Source organism: Varanus komodoensis, unplaced genomic scaffold (genome assembly GCF_004798865.1).
Source record: "Varanus komodoensis strain SLA01 unplaced genomic scaffold, ASM479886v1 scaffold47, whole genome shotgun sequence".
Classification (NCBI taxonomy): domain Eukaryota; kingdom Metazoa; phylum Chordata; class Lepidosauria; order Squamata; family Varanidae; genus Varanus; species Varanus komodoensis.
This window is the reverse complement of record NW_025336045.1, coordinates 7,088,401-7,108,431: the sequence shown is the minus strand read 5'-3', so window position 1 is coordinate 7,108,431 and position 20,031 is coordinate 7,088,401. Positions and strand designations below refer to the sequence as shown.

Sequence of the window (20,031 nt, the reverse complement as noted above, 5' to 3'; positions counted from 1 at the left end):
CTTAGGAAAAAATCCCAAAAGAGTAGCAACACATTTTTGTAATTGCCTTGTGGTGTACCCAAATGCAGATATGAAAGGCACAGCAGTGAATGGCAGCTGCACAATATAATGGAGGACGATCCATAGCTAAGGGTGGACAGCCCTGAAAAGGCTCACTTCTTCGAGCCACCTTCCTCACCACATGTGGAAGAGGGCCTCTGAAGGTGATCTCTGAGGCCAGGCAGGCATATACAGCAGATGTGCCTTCATCTGGCTAGCTAGTTTAAATGGTTGGCAGCACCACTTTGAACTGGGCCTGGAAGCATGTAAAGCTCGGCCCAGTGCTCAGTGGTGATCGAAAAAGGCAAAACAGGACAAAACATCGCTCTAAACTTATTTAGCTTTAAAATTTAATCCCATGCCAGAATTTAGCTTTATTAAATCTGGGCACTATCAAAAATCTCATTTTTCTGTATTTGGGAGAGAAGCAGTGTTTTATACTGTAGATAGGGGCAAATGCCTTAATCTGAATTTGCAAGGGAGTACTCTTATTAAATGATTGCACAGCATTCAGTAAACTCCCCAAAATGTGTCAAGGATGCGGTGCTCGTTGTTGGAAGAACTGAAGACTGGGATTGATAGACTTTGCTCTCAAGGTAAAATTGCTTTGTTTTGTTTTGCCTTCAGTTTCTTTTTAATTATTTTTTTGCTTTTTTATTTCTTTTTGTTTGTTCATTCCTTTTACTTATTAACATGAATTTATTCCTAGGTGTTATGCCATTTGTCTTCATATGCACAAACCAAGTGATTTCCAAAGAAATTAAAGAAATGAAAAACAGAAACTTTCCTTCTATTTAACGATAGTAGCTGTCAGATTGATTCATGCAAAGCACTAGAAAGCAAAACCAGAGCTACTGATAGTTCATTTGGAATATGTACTTCATTGAAATAAATGAAGGCCACCCCCATCTTCAATTCTTAATGAACTGAAGTATACAGAAATTAATAAGGCAACTGTGTGCTTTCTCCAGAAGGAGATTTTATTTATTTATTTATTTATTTGGAATTTTTGTATGCTGTCCCATTTGCATAATCCCTTGGGATGGCTTTTATCATCATAAATAAACAATTGTACAGATAAATACATATAAAATCTGGATTCATCCTGGCTAAAAATTTAAAACCAATAAATAATATTAATAATTATTAAAATATTGTTTAAATAAAAAGGTCTTGGCCTGGCACCAAAAAACAAATAACGACGACACCAGGTGGACCTCTCTGGGGAGCACATTCCATATGTGGGGCGCCACCACAGAGAAAGCCCTCCTCCGGGTACTTTGCCTCCTAATGTCTTTCACAGAGGGTTCCCGGAGGAGGGCCTCTGCTGCCCATCTCAGGGGGCGGGAGGGCAAATATGGAAGCAGGCGTCCCTTTAGAGATGCAGTGAAAGAGTCTGGCAGCTGACAATGACTGTCCCTCCCCTGGCAACATACAAACACACATTCAGTAACATCAAAATGGCAAACAGACCCAACAACTTTGGAAGAGTAATCATGCTACCTGAACCAGTTCTGTCACAAGTAGAAGAGAGGGGAGATATAGTGGGATTTTTACTGTCCTGGACTCCATCATAGTTGCCTGATTTTAATATCAATGCAGCTCATTTTGAAAGGGCAACAGAACCCTTGCTTTACTGTCAGCAAAATATGATATTACCCTGCAAAGATATGCTATCATCCTGCAGTTTGTGCAGTATATGCTAAGAGATGCAATATAGGAGGAAGTGTAGAAAGAGCTGTGCAAGCTACAAATGCCACAGTGAAATGCCCTCTGTATAGCCTTGCTAATTCTGAGTCCAGAAATTTTGCAAAATTTTATTTACTACATTTATAACCCTACCCTTCCTCCTGCAAGGAACGCAGGGCAGCTCACATTGTCTTCCTCCTCCCCTATTAGGTAGCTGAGGTGAGAACCACTGCTTGGCCCAAAGTGAGCTCCAGGGCCATGCAGGAGCTAGCCCAGGCCTCCTGACTCCCAGTCTAACACTCGCGGCACTGTACTGCACAGGATCTTGAGTTCTGTATTGACCTTGAGCTAATGTGGTTTTCCACTCAAGTAACATGATAACAAAGTGATCTTAGGCAAGACACACTGGGTTTAAACAACACTTTTAACCCCTTGAGAATTTTAACCATGCACTGTGGTTAAAATTCCCATGTGCACAACAGTTTATCCTGGGCCTGTATTTTCCTGCCCTCTCCTTCCCCCAGACCTCCAGAGAGGGAGTGGCACATATCCCAGGGGGCTCTGCAACAGGAATAGTGTCCTGTTTTTATCATTAGGGTTCACGTGTTTTTGCTCACTGGTCCATCACTGAGATTGCTAGTAGAGTTTTTCCTATGGGTCTGCTTTGTGTCCAGGGCTTGTATACCTTTTCCCCCAAGACTCCAACCCATTCACGTAGCTCACAAACCTTTCTCAAACCTCTGCAGGACTGCAGAAAGTTTCTCTTTTCTCCAGCCAATCTCCACATGAGAAAGACATCCCCTGCACCACACTCTTCCCTCTTCTGCTTACTCTGAGGCATGGGGGCACTTCAGTTCAGCAAGAAAAGAAGACATAAGTCACACACTTGCACACATCTTCTTCACTCAGGCTCTGCAAGTTTCAGCCTGAGGCCTGTCTTTCTCCACATTGGGAAGGTCAGTAAGCATCCTTCCAAGCACCTCTCTCTCTTTCCATGGCTCCACTGAGATTTGATTTTGGGAACTGCAAATAGGCTATTCCTTATGCATTCAGACTATGTTTCACAGGCAAGTGAAACCACAAAAAAGTGTGCACACACAGAGAGGTTAGAAGACCATATGCAAAGTGCATTTCCTTCCAAGTCTCTTCAGAGTGCAAGTCAAGTCCCTGACTTAAACCAGCCCTGATAGTTGTTCAAAATACACATGGATGTCTTTAGACAGGTCATTTAAAAAAATCTATTCCCTTGAACGAAGTGGGGTCAGTCCACTCCACAGAATATGAGGAGCCATATCTAGGAAAGATCTGTTTCATCATGATTTTCAAATGGACAGACTCCGAATCTCTTGTGTATACACCCCATTAACAGGACTGTGATTTACTTATGTTGGCAACTTGTTGTATATTTGCACACTCTGAACACTTGGTTTGGTTTTTGTCTACATTTTTACATGCTTGTAAATGCAGGGATGCAGGTGGTACAGTGGTTTAAATTGCTGTGCTGCTGGGCTGGTTGATCAAAAGGTCGCTGGTTCGAATCTGCACAATGGGGTGAGTTCCCGTTGCTCTGTCCCAGCTCCTGCCAACCTTGCAGTTCGAAAGCATGCAAATACAAGTAGGTGAAAAGGTACCACTGCGGTGGGCAGGTAACAGCGTTCCGTGCACTTTGGTGTTTAGTCATGCCGGCCACATGACCACGGAGACTGTCTGCGGACAAATGCTGGCTCCCTCGGCTAGGAAACGGAGATGAGCACCGCCCCCTAGAGTCAGGCATGACTGGACGTAACGTCAAGGGGAAACCTTTACCTTTTTAAATGCATGTAAACACATAAGTGAATGGTTTCCTATAGGCAAAGGCATCAGACATGGATGTATTATATTTTCCCTTCCTATCTGTTCACTCTGTGTGCAGAACACATCATAAAGAAAGGTGGATTAGGGAGGTGGAAGGATCCGTACTGGGCATGGGAATCCACTGGGTTCCCTGGGCTCAGCTCCCCAGATTCTGGTCTGCTTTGTCACAGTCCTGGGTCCAGGTTCTTGATGAGCATTAGCAGGACGCTGCCAGGCTGGGAGCTCCCCATGCTGTGCAAGCAGCATCCACACCACATGCAGCAGCCTTTTATGGTGCTGCGCCTGAAGCAGAAGAGGGGTGCTGCTTGGGCAATGGCCATGGGGGCTGCATTCCTGGCCAGACCTGTGCGACCAAGCAGCATCCTTGCTGTGGAAACATCACTGCTGCACCTGATGTGGAAAAAGGATGTGCTCACCAGGGACAGAGTTCCAAATGACCGCTGCATGAGTAGCGCCCCTCTTCTGTGCCACCCGCAGCAGCCTTTGTGCAGCTGCCCCTGATGTGGGGGAACGTTGCTGGTTGTGCAGTCTTCATTCTGCAGTCAGTCGTGGACTTCTTGCAGCTCACTGTGCAAATCTGAGCAGGGCATGAAAGGAAGAGGGTGTGGGGAGGGTGGATTCCAGTTGTTGTTTTTAGTCGCAAAGTCACGTCCGACCCATTGCGACCCCATGGACAACATTCCTCCAGGCCTTCCTGTCGTCCACCATCCCCCGGAGTCCACTTAAGCTCACACCGACTGCTTCAATGACTCCATCTAGCCACCTCATACCCTGCTGTCACGTTTTTCTTTTGCCATCTATTCTTCCCAGCATTAGGCTCTTCTCCAGGGAGTCCTTCCTTCTCATTAGGTAGCCAAAGTATTTGAGTTTCATCTTCAGGATCTGGCCTTCTAAAGAGCAGTCAGGGTTGATCTCCTCTAGGACTGACCAGTTTGATCGCCTTGCAGTCCAAGGGACACGGAGGAGTCTCCTCCAACACCACAATTCAAAGGCCTCAATCCTTCGGCTCTCAGCCTTCCTTACGGTCCAACTTTCACAGCCATACATTGAACTGGGAAAACCACAGCCTTGACAATACGCACTTTTGTCAGCAGGGTGATGTCTCTGCTTTTAGTATGCTGTCTAGATTTGCCATAGCTTTCCTCCCAAGGAGCAAGCATCTTTTAATTTCTTGGCTGCAGTCCCCATCTGCGGTGATCTTGGAGCCCAGGAAAATAAAATCTGTCACTACCTCTATTTCTTCCCCATCTATTTGCCAGGAAGTGAGAGGACTGGATGCCATGATCTTAGTTTTCTTAATGTTGAGTTTCAAGCCAACTTTTGTGCTCTCCTCCTTCACCTGCATCAAGAGGCTCTTTAGTTCCTCTTCACTTTCTGCCATTAGAGTGGTTTTAGTTTAATCCAAACCCTAACCTGGATTAGGATGAGAAGGAAGAGTGAAAATTGGCACCAACAATTTAAGATATGCAGATGCTACCTTACTATTGGCAGGAAGCAGCAATAACAGGGAAAGTGCAAAAGCAGAACTGCAACTGAATATTAAGAAAACTAAATCATTACTTCAGAAAAGTGACACTTTAATATCAACAGCAAAGAAACTGAAATTGTGAAAGATTTTGTGTACTTTATCTCAATCATCAGTTCAAAGGGAGGCTTGTAGCCACAACATTCAAAGAAGACTAAGACTTGGAAGGGCAGCAATGAAGGAAATAGAAGTGATGATCAAGTATGTTTCACTGAAGACAAAGTCCAAGTTCATCCACACCTTCATCTTCCCAGGTACTGTGTGGGTGTGAAAGCTGGACAGTGGAGAAAGCAGACAGCTGCTTTCAAAACATTGTGCTAGAGGAGAGCTTTGTGAATATCCTGCACCAACAGAAAGGTGAACAAGTGGGTTCCAGGTCAAATTAAGCCACAGCTTTCCTTGGAAGCAAAAATGGCAAAGCTGAGCTGTCCTACTTAAGAGAAGGAAAAACTCCCTGGAGGATACAATCATGCTAGGGAAAGTTGAAGTCGAAGAAGAAGAAGAAGAAGAAGAAGAAGAAGAAGAAGAAGAGGAAGAAGTCCAGCGCTAGGCTGGATTGAGTCCATAAAACAAGCCACAACCTTGACTTTACAAGAGCTGAGCAGGGCTGCCAAGGACAGGAGACTTTCATTCAGAAGACCTCCGTACATTGGAGATGATTTGGCAGTGTGGGGATATCCATTGTTAGTGCCTCTTTCACATTCACGTGCAAGGCCTGGGGAAGGTTGTTGCTGCTCTTTAAAACTGTTATGTAAAATGGACTTTAATCTTATATTATCAAATATCAATAGCACTGTTGCTAAAGTAAGTATTGCTGACATTATGTTAGTGGTAGCAGATAGCAGTGTGATCATGTCAGCAGTTATATGAACCCTTTTGCCTGGGTTGGCAACATAGAGAAGAAAAGGAAGTTTGACCTCAAATTTATGACACGCAAAAGGAAAAAGGTATAATTCCCACTTAAATAAAACGTGGCATTTCAATGCACAGCAGTTTGGAGGAAACATGACTTGCATTTTAGAGTACTTTCCAAAATTGTTTTGATTGCATTTTTCTGTGAAGTTTATAGCTGTGTTAGCAACTCTTGTGTGGTTCTCTGTGTTAGGTGCTTGTCTGATTATTTGGATGTAGTGTTAATCGCACTTGATAGGGAGTAGGGAAGGCAGAAGGGCTTCCTTCAGGATAAACACAGACAGCTTTGAGTTGAAAGTCTCATGCTAGCTTGGCCAACACAGTGAAATGTGAAAACAGCCAGTGTGGTGTCGTGGTTAAGAGCCTGGGACTGGGACTCAGACGACCTGGGTTCTAGTCCTCGCTCAGCCATGGAGCCAACTGGGTGACTTTGGGCCACTCACAGCCTCTCAGCCCAACCTACCTCACAGGGTTGTTGTGGGGATAAGATGGAGGAGGAGAATGATGTAAGCTGCCTTGAGCCCTTTGTTGGAAAAAGGCAGGATATAAATCGATAGATAAATAAATAAATAAATAAAATAAGTGGCCTTCCATTGTCTCACCCGTTTCTCCTCTGAGCCAGCCAGCCCTCTGCTGACTTTGTTCACTGTTCTCATCACTTCTGTCCACCTCCTGTCTGCACCAAAACCTGCCCAAGTACTTCATCCTGACCATCAAGCTTTCCAATGCCTTGCCCACACACCTCTCTGCTCTCGCAACCTGACACATCTTGGTCTGGGACATTCATTCTTCCAGCTCCACCCTCCTCAGCTATCCAATACTGCCCTATACCTTCCCCTTCGCTGCCCCCTGTACATGGAACGGCTTTCCAGAAAAACTCACCTTGTCCAAGCATCTTTGAAACATCCAATACCCCATCTTAACCAAACAAAACTGTATTTTATTTATTTATGGTTAACATTTATATTAACCACATATACATTACCACATAGCCCAGAGGGCCGTCTGGGTGGTCTACAGTAAAACACATTCAACAATACATTAATAAAACAAGTATTACGTTGCTATAATAATTGGCCTTGTCCCCACAAAAGGGCCTGGTACCCAAACCTGTGTTGAACCAGTGCTGAATGAGTGCCAAAGGGTGATGCATCGATTTTATATATGTGGGAAACTGAGATTTCCTCCCCCGCTAATATGCCTCACTGTACACTTACATATGCTGAACCACCTTATTTACCTGAAGCAATCACATATTTCCCCCCTGCCTCACCATGCCTTCATTCTCCTTCTGTTGTGTCTTTCAGTTTCATCTTCAGCTGCAAACCCTGTCAAACATATGTTTGTAAGGGACCATGATGACAATGATGATGTCACAGAAAACGAAGCAATAAAGCAGCCAGAGTTCCTGCGAACGGCCTGGAATTCTTCCCTTTTCTTCTTCCCCACCAAACTGAGAGAGAAGCTCCTCCTGCCCTTTTCACAAAAAATGCATAGAGAAGGAGGGGATGGAGAGAAGGAGGGCAGCTGTGGTGCTGCATGTTCCCATTCTCCCACCCCGTGGGGTGGGGCCAGCAGGGAGCCAGCAGGATCCGTACCCCCATCCCCCTCCACCCAAAAGCTGCTCCTGAAAACAAGTAGAACCCCTCTGCTATCTTCGCTTTCCAAGAGTACGTGCCGTGGAAGGCAATGCAATTTACATCTAAGTAGACAGGTTTATGGGGACATTTTCAGAGGAACGACGGAAGGGAAACAGCATGGCACTTACTCTACAGCTCACTAGGCATGTCAGAGAGCACAGCTTCTCATCTGGTCAGTGTATCAGCCCTCACGCAGTCACTGTAGCATCCAGTCATGGATGGCTGCTTGTTTTTCATCACTTCTTCTGATGAACAGAAGGCCAGGGGCATGGCTAGCAGGCAACTGTGCTTGGAAAGCCAGCAGCAGGGCGCAGGTGTGGGTGGACTCCTGCAGTGGGCCCAGAGGGCCAGAAGCAAGGGGCACGTTTGTGTAGCTTCCCACAGCCAGGGAGATGACAGAGTCAAGCCACACAGTCCAGGATCTCATGAACCCACCAGCACAGTCCTGAGGTCAAGTTCCAGAAGGACAGTACTGTCCTGGAGCAGGGAAGATGGGTGCAGGTGCTTGGGAATCAGGGCTGAGCTGGAGTCAAGGACTGCAGCAGGAGCAGATGGAGCAAGGCAGGAGCCCGGTGGGCAGGGCAGGGCAAAGAGCAGCAGTGCAGGGAGGCCTCTCCTGCTGGTCTCCGGGCCCTCCAGCTGCACTGCATGGCTGTGCCCAGAAAGGGCCTGTGAAGCTCCTGGTTCTGTAGGCACCTGCAGGGTCAGTCGGGCTCTTATCCTGACAGTGAAGATGAAATGGGAAGTGGGGCTGAATGTCATCAGCACCCTGGTGGCAACACGCTCCAGCAGCCACTTAATAGTTTAACACGCATGTTTACTAGCATGGGGGAGGACAGTGATGCCTGAGGAAATCTATGGGGTGGAACAGAGCAAGTATCTGCAAAGAATGGCCTTCTGGAGCCTGCCATCCAGGTAGGAGCAGAGCCAGCCCACACAGCACTGTCCCCCATGCTCAGCTTAGGCGGTCACTCCAGTCAGTGGCATCGAAAACGGCTGAAAGATTGAGGAAAACCAACAGGCTGCCATATTGAACAGTGCTAAATGTTGATGCCCCCAGGAGCAGCTGTCTGGTGGATCTCAGTGTCCAAGGCCAGGGGCCAGCTGGGGGGACGCCAGCGAACACCAGCAGTTTATCCTGCTGGCCCAGCACAGGTGCAGATGCCCCAGACTAGTAGCCAGATGGCCAGAGCGCTGGGAAGGCGAGATGGGGTGCAACTTCATAAGCCTAAGAATGACTTGCAGCTCTCAGCAAGTACAGGTGGACTGAAATAACCATTAACACCGAGCTCCTATTTTTAGTATTCTTTTAAATAACAGTGCAGTTTAAGAAATAAAAAGAAAAACAGTAAAGAAAATGTAGCAAAGAAACACCAAGGGAACTCAAACAGATTCCACACAGAACTTCAAGTAATACACATTTTTTTAAATTGCTGAAAGTCAATAATCATTATCCTCTGTAATCAGTCACTTCGTTAACATTCATTGACATTTCTATTAAATTGCAGTTCCTAAATGAAGCCTCAATGCAAACATCAGTCTCCAATACTTTTCCCAAAAATTCTGTTCCTTTTACACTTATTAATTTTACTGTTTGGTTATCTTTTTACATAGTTAGTCTTACCATTTCTGCTTATTCACTAACCTATTTTTCCAATCTTGTATAACTGAATTTCCCTTTGCTTACCATTTACGATGGTAAAGGCAATTTTAACTCTAGCCACCTACATAACTCTATTCATCTTAACTAAACTGACATTAACAACTATTTAAAGTTGTTAAAGGGAGTAGAACAAATATACAGGCATGTCTAGGTCAGGGCCATGGAGCAGTGAGTGTGCGAATGATTTGTATGCAGAAGATCCTACAATAAGAGATGACAGAGAAAAGGCGGAAGTGCTCAATTCCTACTTTGGCTCAGTCTGCTCTCGAAAGATGTACAACCCTCCTGATGAAGTACAAACAGAATGGCAGCTCAAGATTGATAGGCAAATAAGGATCCTCTAATTGTGTTAAATGAGTTCAGATCTCTAGAGCCCAATGAATTCCATCCTAGAGTCATAAAGGAGCTGGTGGAAGCATTCTCAGAACCATTGCCTATCACTGAGAAATCATGGAAGACAGGGAAAGTGCTGGATGAGTAGAGAAGGGCTAATGTTGTCCCCATCTTCAGGAAAGGAAATTATCACGCAATCATTCTGCAAACACCTTGAAAACAATGCTGTGATTACTAGATCTGTCAAGGTCTGTTGGCAGTTCAAGAGTACTACATCTGCCAACATCAATCTGTCAAGAACAAATCCTGCCAGATTAATCTGATTTCATTTGTTTAATTGATTAACCTCCTTGTTGGACTGTGGGAATGCTGTGCACATAATCTATGCTGAGTTCAGCAAAGCTTTTGACAAAGTGCCCCATGATATCCTGATTAACAAACTAGCTAAAAGTGGGCTAGATAGAACAACTATCAGGTGGATCCACAGTTGGCTACAGAATCAGGCTCAAAGAGTGCTCATCAGTGGAACCTTCTAAAACTGGGGAGGGGCAACAAGTGGAGCATCGCAGGACTCAGTCCTGGGCCCAGTGCTCTTCCATATTTTTATGAATGATTAAGATGAGGAAGTACAGGGAAACCAAAATCTGCAGATGAACCAAAACGGGGAGTGATACTTAACAGTTCTCTTCTTTGAACTTTTCCCGTTTATCTAAATCCTTTTATATTGTACTGTCCAAAACTGAACTTAATATGCAAAATGAGGTCTGCCCACTGCAGAGTAGAATGGAACTATGATTTCCCATTATTTAAAAGCCTTGTTTCTATCAATGAAATCAAAAATGGTATTTGCCTTTTTTGCCATCATGACTAACTTGTATTCAGCATGTGGTCATCTACAACTCCAGAATCTTTTTCATACATACTACTGTGAAGCCAGGCATTCCCTGTCTTATATTCATGCTTTGGTTTTTATTCCCTAAATGAAGACATTTGCATTTGTCTTTGTTAGACTTTATTTTCTTTTCTTCCCAGTTTTCTAACAAGATCATTTTTAATTTTGCTTCTATCTTCTAAGATATTACCTATTTCATCTAACTGTATCCTTTACAAATTTGATAAGCATTTCCCCATCTATTCTTCTAAACCATACACAAAAACATTGAAGAATGCAGGACCCAAGGCCAAACCCTATGCAGCCCAGCTCCAGCTTGATGAAGACACACACTCTGAGTATGGTTCTCCAGTCAACTGTAGCTCTACCTAGTAAAGTGCTCCTAGGCGTCACTCAACTAGATTGCGAAACAGAGCATCATGGAGCACTTTCTGAAATGCCTTGCTGAAATCTTTTAAAGAGCTTTTAAATCTGCAGGTTTTCCACAATATTAAAAGGAATACCAAAAAAACCCTTAAAAAAGAAATGTAATAACATTAGTCCGACAAGGGCTTGTTACTGGCTTCTATGGATCACTGTGTTAATGAAAAGATTCCAACAGGTGGAGCATTTATAATCTCTAGAATCTTCCTATGCCAGTCTATGGCAGACTGACAGCTGAGAGTCAAGCTTAATAGGAACATGAGTTATTTCAGGCATGAAAACTTGTATTATGTGGGCAGCTGATGAAAGGAAAGGGAATCAAGATAGCAGGTATCCTACTGCAGGACAATGGTATTGCTAGGCCTGGCTCCATGGTTCCTTGCCTTGGATCTATTTACCCGGACTATTCCACAAAGTGCTGAGTGTGCACTGGTGCCAGCTGAAAATCTTCTCAGCTTAAGTGTCAGATTGGGCCCTTCGCAAGGGGGATTTCAGATGGGGAGGGAAGAGTTATTTTCCCCTTTGCACATACTGCAAAACCTGCCCACCATGTGGCAATTAGGGTTAGCAAAACACTTTTTTTGATTGATTTGAGATGATATAGGTTGGGTGCAAATTAAGAATGTATTGGTTGCAAAATCAATTGGCTACCTTTGCTTCTTGTGAAATTTGAATGCATCCTATTGATCATTTCTAAATTTGCATATATAGCACCTGCAGATGTATGTCCTATGAGCCTGCATCCATAATCTGCCAAACAACACAAAGAATTTATCAGCTAAGCACCATTCTGTTTCATTCTATTTCACTTTGCCATCTTTTCCCGCATACTTTCTTTTGTTTTCTTTCTTCTGAGCATAGGATTTATTTTTCAATAGTTCTTTCTTTTTAACTTCCCAGTCGTCATCATCTTCATCCAGCTGAATTCCCTTTAATTTTGATTTTTGGCAGTACCTCCTGTGCTCCCCTTCAGCCCTAGATGAAAGGGAAAGAAAGAGCCTCATTATAAAATACAGCAACATTTCTCACAGCATACGAAATTGATCTGGCACATTCCCTCAGTAAAGCAATGTAATGTGTTCAGCACTTTATTTCACATTATGGATTATGGCATACATATTTGATGTCAGATTTAGGTTATAGTTTATTTAAATTTATCTGCTTGTGATACTATAAAATCTTAATTCCCAGTAAAAAAAAATAACTGATGCCTGCATCTTTATAGAGCTTTGCAGTGGATGGCCTTCTACTAGATATAGAAGCATTACATAAGTGTTTACAGCCAAGCTATGCTGATAGATTTTGGAATGAATATCTTTCTACTGGTTTTTCTGTTCTTGAAATTGAATTATGAGTTGCTGGAGTAAAACAGTGAAAGAGCAGCTATGCAAAAATGCAAAAATATACTGCTGATACTTACCTCAAGACCCCATGAGACTTGTAACTGGATTGGAAGATGGTAGGGGAACCTACACTAGGAACTGTAAGGCCTTACCCACCACTGGCTTGTCTCATGATGCTTACTCCAACTGTTCTGCTTGCCCTGTTTCAGAGATGAAATCCCAGATTTTTTCAGCCTGATTCTAGATGTTGCATTTTTTCCAAGGTGTACATTCCAGTGTGTGCTAAGCTGGTGGTACTGTAATGTGGAAAGGTCTGGCTCAACGGGGCTGAGCTGGAGGGGAGCAAAGCTGCAGGCTTTGGTAAAACAGCAGGGACTCTGGGAAGGAGACAGGTTGGATCAGGCCTCAGTTGCTGTCTCATCCCTCTCATCCCACTCCCTGCTCACTTGCTCGCTCGCTCTCTCTCTCTCTCTCTCTCAGACTTGCCCCTCATGCCCCATAAGGAACAATGAGTTGAGAACTGCCCACAGACATATCCATTCAGAAGTAAATCACTGTTTTCAGTGGTGCTTATACACATTTTATTTATTTACTTCATTATGCTTCTATGCCACCCCATAACCCAAGGGTTCTCTAGGAGGCTTACAAGATTCTAAACCAGCATATAAAATACAGTTTTGCCTGGACAGGATTCTACTCAGAGGCACACACTATCATCAGTGATACCTATTCAGAAGTGAATCACATTATTTTCCATGAAACTTACTCTTCAGAAAGTCAGCACAACAGCCTGAGCTTCAATTGCATTCAGGAATTACTTTGGGATGGAGGGGCATGGGGGTACTGATCCTTATGGCTTTACCCCATGGGATGTCAGAGAACAGCAGCAAGCAGTTCCACAGCCTCCCCTTCTGTCTCCCCCATCCCTACCAGTGGTTTCCTCTTCCATTTTAAGTCCACTGATTCACTCCTTTGCACTTCCACATGGCTTAAAGAATTTTTTAAAAAAGCAAAAAGCCTTTCTTTCAGTAAAGGATCATTTCTACTTCCAAATATTCCTGTTTGTCCTGCAACTGCATTTCTGTGTGACACAGGATCACATTTTCAGCTGAGGAAACTGCATTATATTCATTAGCATCCACAGTGGTAAATGCATTTCCATAAATACCGCGGCAGCACTACCTAATACATGGAAGGGGCTGTCATGTAGATACACCCATGGGGGAAACCCACTGCTTTTACCAGCCAGCACAATGCAGAAAGCTCTGTAATGGGCAGGACAATGGAGCTGAGAGCTGCCTTTGAAGGAGCCCTCTGTTTTGTCCAGGAGCATTTAAGTTCCCTTCTTTCCTTCCTTTTCCCAGGTCAGGTTTCAGCCTTGCAAACTTCATTTTATTTATTTATTTATTTATTTAAAACATTTTTATGCCGCCCCCATCACAACAAAGCCTCTGCTTACAATGATTTGCTTTCAGGGAGTTAGACGAGAGGGACTGCTCCCTAACATCTGTCATATGCCTTGCAGCCCAAATTTACAGGAGTGAAATTTTGAAAGTTGCAAACTCTTTTCTTACCAATGAGGTTTAAGAAATGTGATGGGCATATAAGACATAGACACTTCTATTTTTGTTTCAAGTGAATTGGTGACCTATTCTTTTCTACCAGCATCTACCGTTAAAGCCTCAAAGAAACGTGAGTTTGGAAGGCTTTAGAAATTATCTCAGAAGGACTTGCCCTCAGCCCAAGTTGCCAAAGTACAGGGCCTTCCCAGAGGTAGTGCTACAGCTCTTGGCAGCATTTTCTCTCCCTGCCTCTTTTTTGTGACCTGGAGAGAAACACATTTTTCCAATAGACTGGAACCGTTTCAATCTACTTCTCTTCTAATCTATTGTTATTGTAATGGCTCCTTTAGATTGAATTATTCTGACCTGTAATGTTTTAAAACATTCTTTTTTGTAACTTCATTGTATCTTGAATGATACGTTTAAATACTGTTTTAATGCTTTAACCAATACTTACATTTCCAAGAACTTAACACAATCTTTGTGCCCATAGATCTCTGCAATCCTCTTTGGTGTGTCCCCATACAAATCTGCAGCATCAATAGATGCATGCAAAGCATGAAGTGTCTTTAACACTCCTAGTCTCCCAAATTCGGCAGCAGAATGAGCCGGGGTCCATCCCGCTTCAGTTCTTAAGCAAGGCTGGGCACCATGCTCCACAAGTAGCTTTACCGTCTTTGAGTGTCCTGATGGAAACATAAACACAAGACATCGGAAGTAAAGCAGAAAGCAGATGACAGTGGAAGCGCTTTACTTACAGACATGGTCCAGGGACTCTGTCAGTCTGCCACAAAAAGCCTTTTGGCATCTTATAAATTATCTGTTACAAACTTTTAAAGCTGAATGTCAGTGCGCATTTCATCAAAACAAAGCAAAATGAGAAGACACATACATGGGAAAAATACAATTTTCTTACAGCAATTAGAATAATTCACAATAAGTGTATATGTAATGTGTATCCATAGGTATAAATGTGTGTGTTATACAACTAATAAGGAAGAAAGAGCCATCCATTTTTCCATCTGCTGATAGTGTCTCATTACAACCCATTAAAATATTGAAAACTCTGTTAGATCCTCAATCCACTCTGTTACAGTAGGTAGGTGTTTCCAGTGAAGTAATAGAAGTACTTTAACTTTTAAAAAGAAGCAGAACGCCAACCTTGTGATAAGTTCCATGCACCAGGTAGATAATTTAGAAGGATGTGTATATCTAATCTGAATGGGGAAGGTGAACATTTGGAACTGGTCAGCAAATAAGTCCTACCAGGCATATAATATTTGGAAAGCCAAATCCACACTCTTTGAGTGAAAGCTGCATGCTTTTCAAAGAAGAGGAGGAACCACCCCAACATCTGTGAAACAAAGTCTTTATGTTTTTTTAATCACAGCCAGGTATAAATTATTTACTGACATAAACTTTCATGGATAAGAGTTCTCTTCCTTGTATGAATGAAGTTGGCAGGACCCTGTTAAAAGGGAAAGGAACTGTACAAACTGAGGTCAAATGACCAGAAAAGGCAAGGGGCACAGTTTGTGACAATCATCTTAGTTTTGACACCTGTAGTTGGGGAGGAAAGCATTTCCCCTAAATTTAGCCAAAGAAGTTCCCGGGAGGCTTTTGAGCTTCCTCAAAAGCCAGCCAGCTCTGTATCTGAGCAGACGTTGATCTGATCTTCCGGAGGTGCAGGGGCTTCTCCTGGAAACCCAAAATGTGAGTTTCATTTGCTTGTGAAAAGTGATTTACATTCCCATTGCAGTGAGATGCTACTTTTTCCCCCGCCCTGCTTTTAATTCCCCTCTTTAACTAAGGGTAAGCTCACTTTTCCTGCTGTAAATTCCAAAAGGGAAAAATAAAAGTCTGCTGGGAGCCCCTTTGGGTCATTGTCCAAGGCCCGATGCCTGCTGTACTTTGAAAGCAGGTAATATCTACGACATTAACCCACTTGAGGGGACGCGGTGGTGCAGCAGGTTAAACCACTGAGCTGCAATCGAAAGGTTGGCAGTTCAAAGCTGAGTGACAGGGTGATGTCCTGCTGCCTTGTCCCTAGCTCTTGCCAAACTAGCAATTTGAAAGCATGTAATGCGAGTAAATAAATAGGTACCACTTTGGTGAGGAGGAAACAGCACGCTGGCCACATTACCATGGGAACATCTTCGGACAGCGCTGGCTCATGGCCTTAGAAAGGGAGATTAGCACCGCCCCCTGAATTATTTTCAAGTATCTTTTTACCCTAATGTGATAGTTAGGTGGATGGATGCATGGATTCATGGGGTTTTCCCAAGTCAACTGATACTTCTTTCTTATGCTTTCTTATTTATTTCAACTCTGTGAACACAGGGAGATTTGAATCAGTATTAGAATATAAGATGTAGATTCTAATACATCTTATGTGGAAATCAAATGTTTTGGAATAGTCCCAACTCATAACATGATCTCTCCAATACAGGACCTGAAAGAGAAGACTTCTAGGCAGGGGTTTCTGATGTGGTGTCTTGCATATATTTTACTGAATACACCTCAGAATGAGACCTGCTCATTCTTCTATGACTGTTCATAGCTGAACAATGGAACTAGTGCCCTCTTCCATCCAGACTCTGGAGCCTAACTATGATGATGGGGTTGGTCCAGTCATTTCAACCATGCAAAGGTCATGAGATGTCTTCAGTGGGATATATGGGGGAGGCAAATGGCTCCAGCCTTGACTCTCCCATTCCCAGGCTCTTTTGCTTCTACCTCCACCACATCACTTGGAGCGAAAGCCTTTCTATTTACCTTTTGCTGCTGCCCAGTGGAGAGGAGTTCTGTCACCCCAATCCACATCTTTGCAATTTGGGTCACACAGCCCCCTCTTCAGGATATCCTCTACTATGCGATAGTCACCCAGAGCTGCAGCTTCGTGAAGTTCCATCATTCAGTAATCTGCTAATAGAAACCAAGATAACAATAACTTATCTTGTAAAATTATTATTATTATTATTATTATTATTATTATTATTATAACATTTCTATGCCGCCCCTTGCCGAAACCTCGGGGCGGCTTACAACATGATAAAATACATTGAAATACAATAGTACATAATAAATTACCATTAAATATAAAAATACAAAAAATACATTGATTTACAAATACAAAATTAAAATTATCAGTATAAAATAAAAATATAGGAGGAGAAAGAGAAGGAAGAAGAAGTTGCCCAGGCCAGATCATATGTTTTAACAATTGAAATGATGTTTAAATAAAAAGGTCTTTACCTGGCGCCAAAAAACCAGTAACGATGGTGCCAGGCGGACCTCTTTGGGGAGTGAATTCCATAGGTTGGGCGCCACCGCAGAGAAAGCCCTCCTCCGGGTACTTACTCTCCTAATTTCTTTCATGGAGGGTTCCCGGAGAAGGGACTCTCCCGCAGATCTCAAAGGGCGGTCGGGCATATACGGACGTAAGCGCTCGTTCAGGTAGCCAGGACCCAAGCCGTTTAGGGCTTTGTAGGTTATAATCAACACCTTGAATTGGGCCCGGGCTTCAATGGGAAGCCAGTGAAGCTGATGGAGGACTGGAGTCATGTGAGCATAACGCCCCGTCCCCGTCAGCAACCTGGCAGCTCTATTTTGCACCAATTGAAGTGTTCGGACTGTCTTCAGGGGAAGCCCCACGTAAAGCGCGTTACAGAAGTCTAGGCGGGGAGTCACCAGCGCGTGTGTCACCGTTGCCAGGCAGTCGTATTCCAGGTAGGGGCGCAGCTGATTAATCAGCCAAAGCTGAAGGAAGGCGTTCCTCGCTACCGCTGTCACCTCAGCTTCCAAAGAAAGCTCCGGGTCGAGGAGTACTCCTAAGCTGCGGACCTTATCCCTAAGAGGGAGTGTTGCACCATTCAGGACCAGGTCAAATCCACCCTCTCCGAAACCCGACCAACAGGACCTCCGTCTTGTCTGGGTTGAGTTTCAGTTTATTGGCCCTCATCCATTCCCTTACCTTGGCCAAGCACCGGTTCAGCACAGCCACTGCCTCACCTGGATTAGTGGAGAATGAGAGGTAAAGCTGGGTATCATCAGCGTATTGATGATTCCGCAGCCCACACCTCCTGATGACCTCTCCCAGCGGTTTCATATAGATGTTAAATAGCAGAGGGGATAGAATGGAGCCCTGTGGTACCCCATGGCATAGCTTGTACAAATTATTTTTACTAAAGGAGAGGCAGTTCTGGTGGTTAAGACTGGAAGCAAGGAAGAAAAGGAGAACTAAAGACATTTCCAAATGAAGCAACAGTGTTCCCTATAAATCAGTTGTTTGCCTACCAGTTATGCTTATGCTGCAGCCCTATGAAGCATGTCCCATTCATATCAGGATTTAGAGGAATAAGACACCAAATCTTGCCCCTGCAACAAAGAAAGCAGGGTCAACTGAGTGACGCCTAATGCCTCAAGACTGTTGTTACTTTCTATGGAAACTGGCTCCTCCCATGTTAAAGCTGCAGAGGGATATTGGCAAAATAAAAGAAACACTGAGCAGAAAGCAGAGAGAGACTGAGTTCACAGAACATGCTGGCTTTGAAGCTAGAGAGGTTTAGTGTATTGTCCAACCTGGCATGTTTTTGCAGGGAGGCTAAACTTTGGTTTATACATCCAGATAAGTCATGGTTTGTTATAGGGCCTTCTATCTCTGCCCCTCTCAGTCTGCACAATTCCTTCGGCATCACCTGAGAACCCAAAGACCGAAGATCATCTTTGGGGCTGGTGCTGCAGGGGAGGGGAAATATGGCAGGGGAAATCTCAGCTTAGGGTTCATGTAGGTATTGTAGGGGGGTGCCCACATTTGCCCAGGCATGCCAGATCCCTTGAATAAAGGAGTTATTACTTCATCCTGGTGACATGTAGGAAAATGAGTTAAGTAACACAGGCACGATTGAGCAGGTGAGGATGGGAATCACCTGAATTCAAATGCACCAATCAGCATCCATGACAGGAAATCCATACCAATGAACCTTTGTCATTATTGCCTGGTCAGTGAAGGTATAAAACTGGAGTGCCCCATTGTTATAGGTCAAAAATTGCCCTTTTGCTTCTGATTGGACAATTCTTGAGAATAAAAACCATATATGTCATCTCTTGTGTTGGATTAGGCTAGTGCAGGATTAGCATTAGCAAACCTTGACATACAGGAAAGGTGCAGGGGCATAAATATAAGTTTATGTATCCATTCAGTAAACATTCAGTAAACAGAACTTGAGCCATCCAAAAAAAAAAAAAAAAAAAAGCAGAATGGCTTACAAATATTGCAGGGAAAATCTGAGGTTAGGGTTCATGTTAGGAAAATGGGACTCCTTACAAAGTCACAGAGATGTTAAAATCAATGGAAAGAGGTGACTAAAGGTAGCAGCCAAAATTATGAAAGTGAGAGCTGCAAGTGGGGAGTATATTTGAACACATGGGAATTCTCTATGGCTGCTAGTTTTGGAGAAGCATAAACAAAGGGTTCAGGTAGGAAAACCCTGACATTAAGGACAACTTCAGGAGCCTAATGTTTCCCGGTCAGGGGCCTGCAACTTGAATGGTCTAAAAGCACAACCAGAGAGATGCAGATCTGCACTTGAGTGACTGTACATTAAAACACCATAGAAATCTAGCAGGGGAAGTCTAATGCTAGGGATATAGTTGGGAAATCAGGGCTCTGCAGACAGGGCCAAGGACCTGGAAATCAATGGGAAGGGGCTGCCAAAGGTGGCACCACAATGACAACATGGAGAGGTGCAAATCGGCACAAATCCCTGAATTCATGGGAATTCTTTATTCCTGTTCAGTTTGCTGAAAATGTCCACACAGGGTTAAGCAACCCTGACATCCAGGAGTGGTACAGGGGTCTCAGAATTCCTGCTCAGGGGCACAGGACTAGAATGAACCAAAAGGAGGGCCAGATGGATGCATGTTGTACTTCTCTGATTGTACATGCAGTGGAATGGCAGGGAAATATTGCAGTGAAAATCTCAGGTTAGGGGTGGATCCAGAAAACTGTGGTCCACAGACAGTCCCAGGGGCCTGGAATTCAATGGGAGGTGGCTGCTGAATGTAGCAGTCAAACTGTTCACACTGAATGGTTCAAATGGGAAGTACACCTGAATTCTCTATGGCTTCTCTATGGAATTCTCTATGGTTTCTCAT

The 20,031-nt window shown here is 43.7% G+C and overlaps 1 protein-coding gene across 1 annotated transcript; it reads right to left on the bottom strand.

The window, feature by feature from the left end:
- Window positions 1-11,770: 11,770 nt before the first annotated feature.
- ANKRD66 (ankyrin repeat domain 66) lies at window positions 11,771-16,798 on the bottom strand. The gene is made up of 3 exons (XM_044445143.1): window positions 16,651-16,798; window positions 14,333-14,561; window positions 11,771-11,945 (listed from the first exon to the last, which is right to left on the bottom strand). The coding sequence occupies exons 1-3, from the start codon at window positions 16,787-16,789 to the stop codon at window positions 11,771-11,773; spliced, it is 543 nt and encodes a 180-aa protein (XP_044301078.1). The 5' UTR covers window positions 16,790-16,798.
- Window positions 16,799-20,031: the final 3,233 nt, after the last annotated feature.

Excerpts from the sequence above, each read along its gene's own strand:
- ANKRD66 (XM_044445143.1), bottom strand. The coding sequence starts at position 16,789 with ATGATGGAACTTCACGAAGCTGCAGCTCTGGGTGACTATCGCATAGTA. Across the intron at positions 14,562-16,650 it reads CCACTGGGCAGCAGCAAAAG|GACACTCAAAGACGGTAAAG; the intron begins GTAAATAGAAAG and ends TGTTTCCATCAG. Across the intron at positions 11,946-14,332 it reads TGTGTTAAGTTCTTGGAAAT|GGCTGAAGGGGAGCACAGGA; the intron begins GTAAGTATTGGT and ends CCTTTCATCTAG.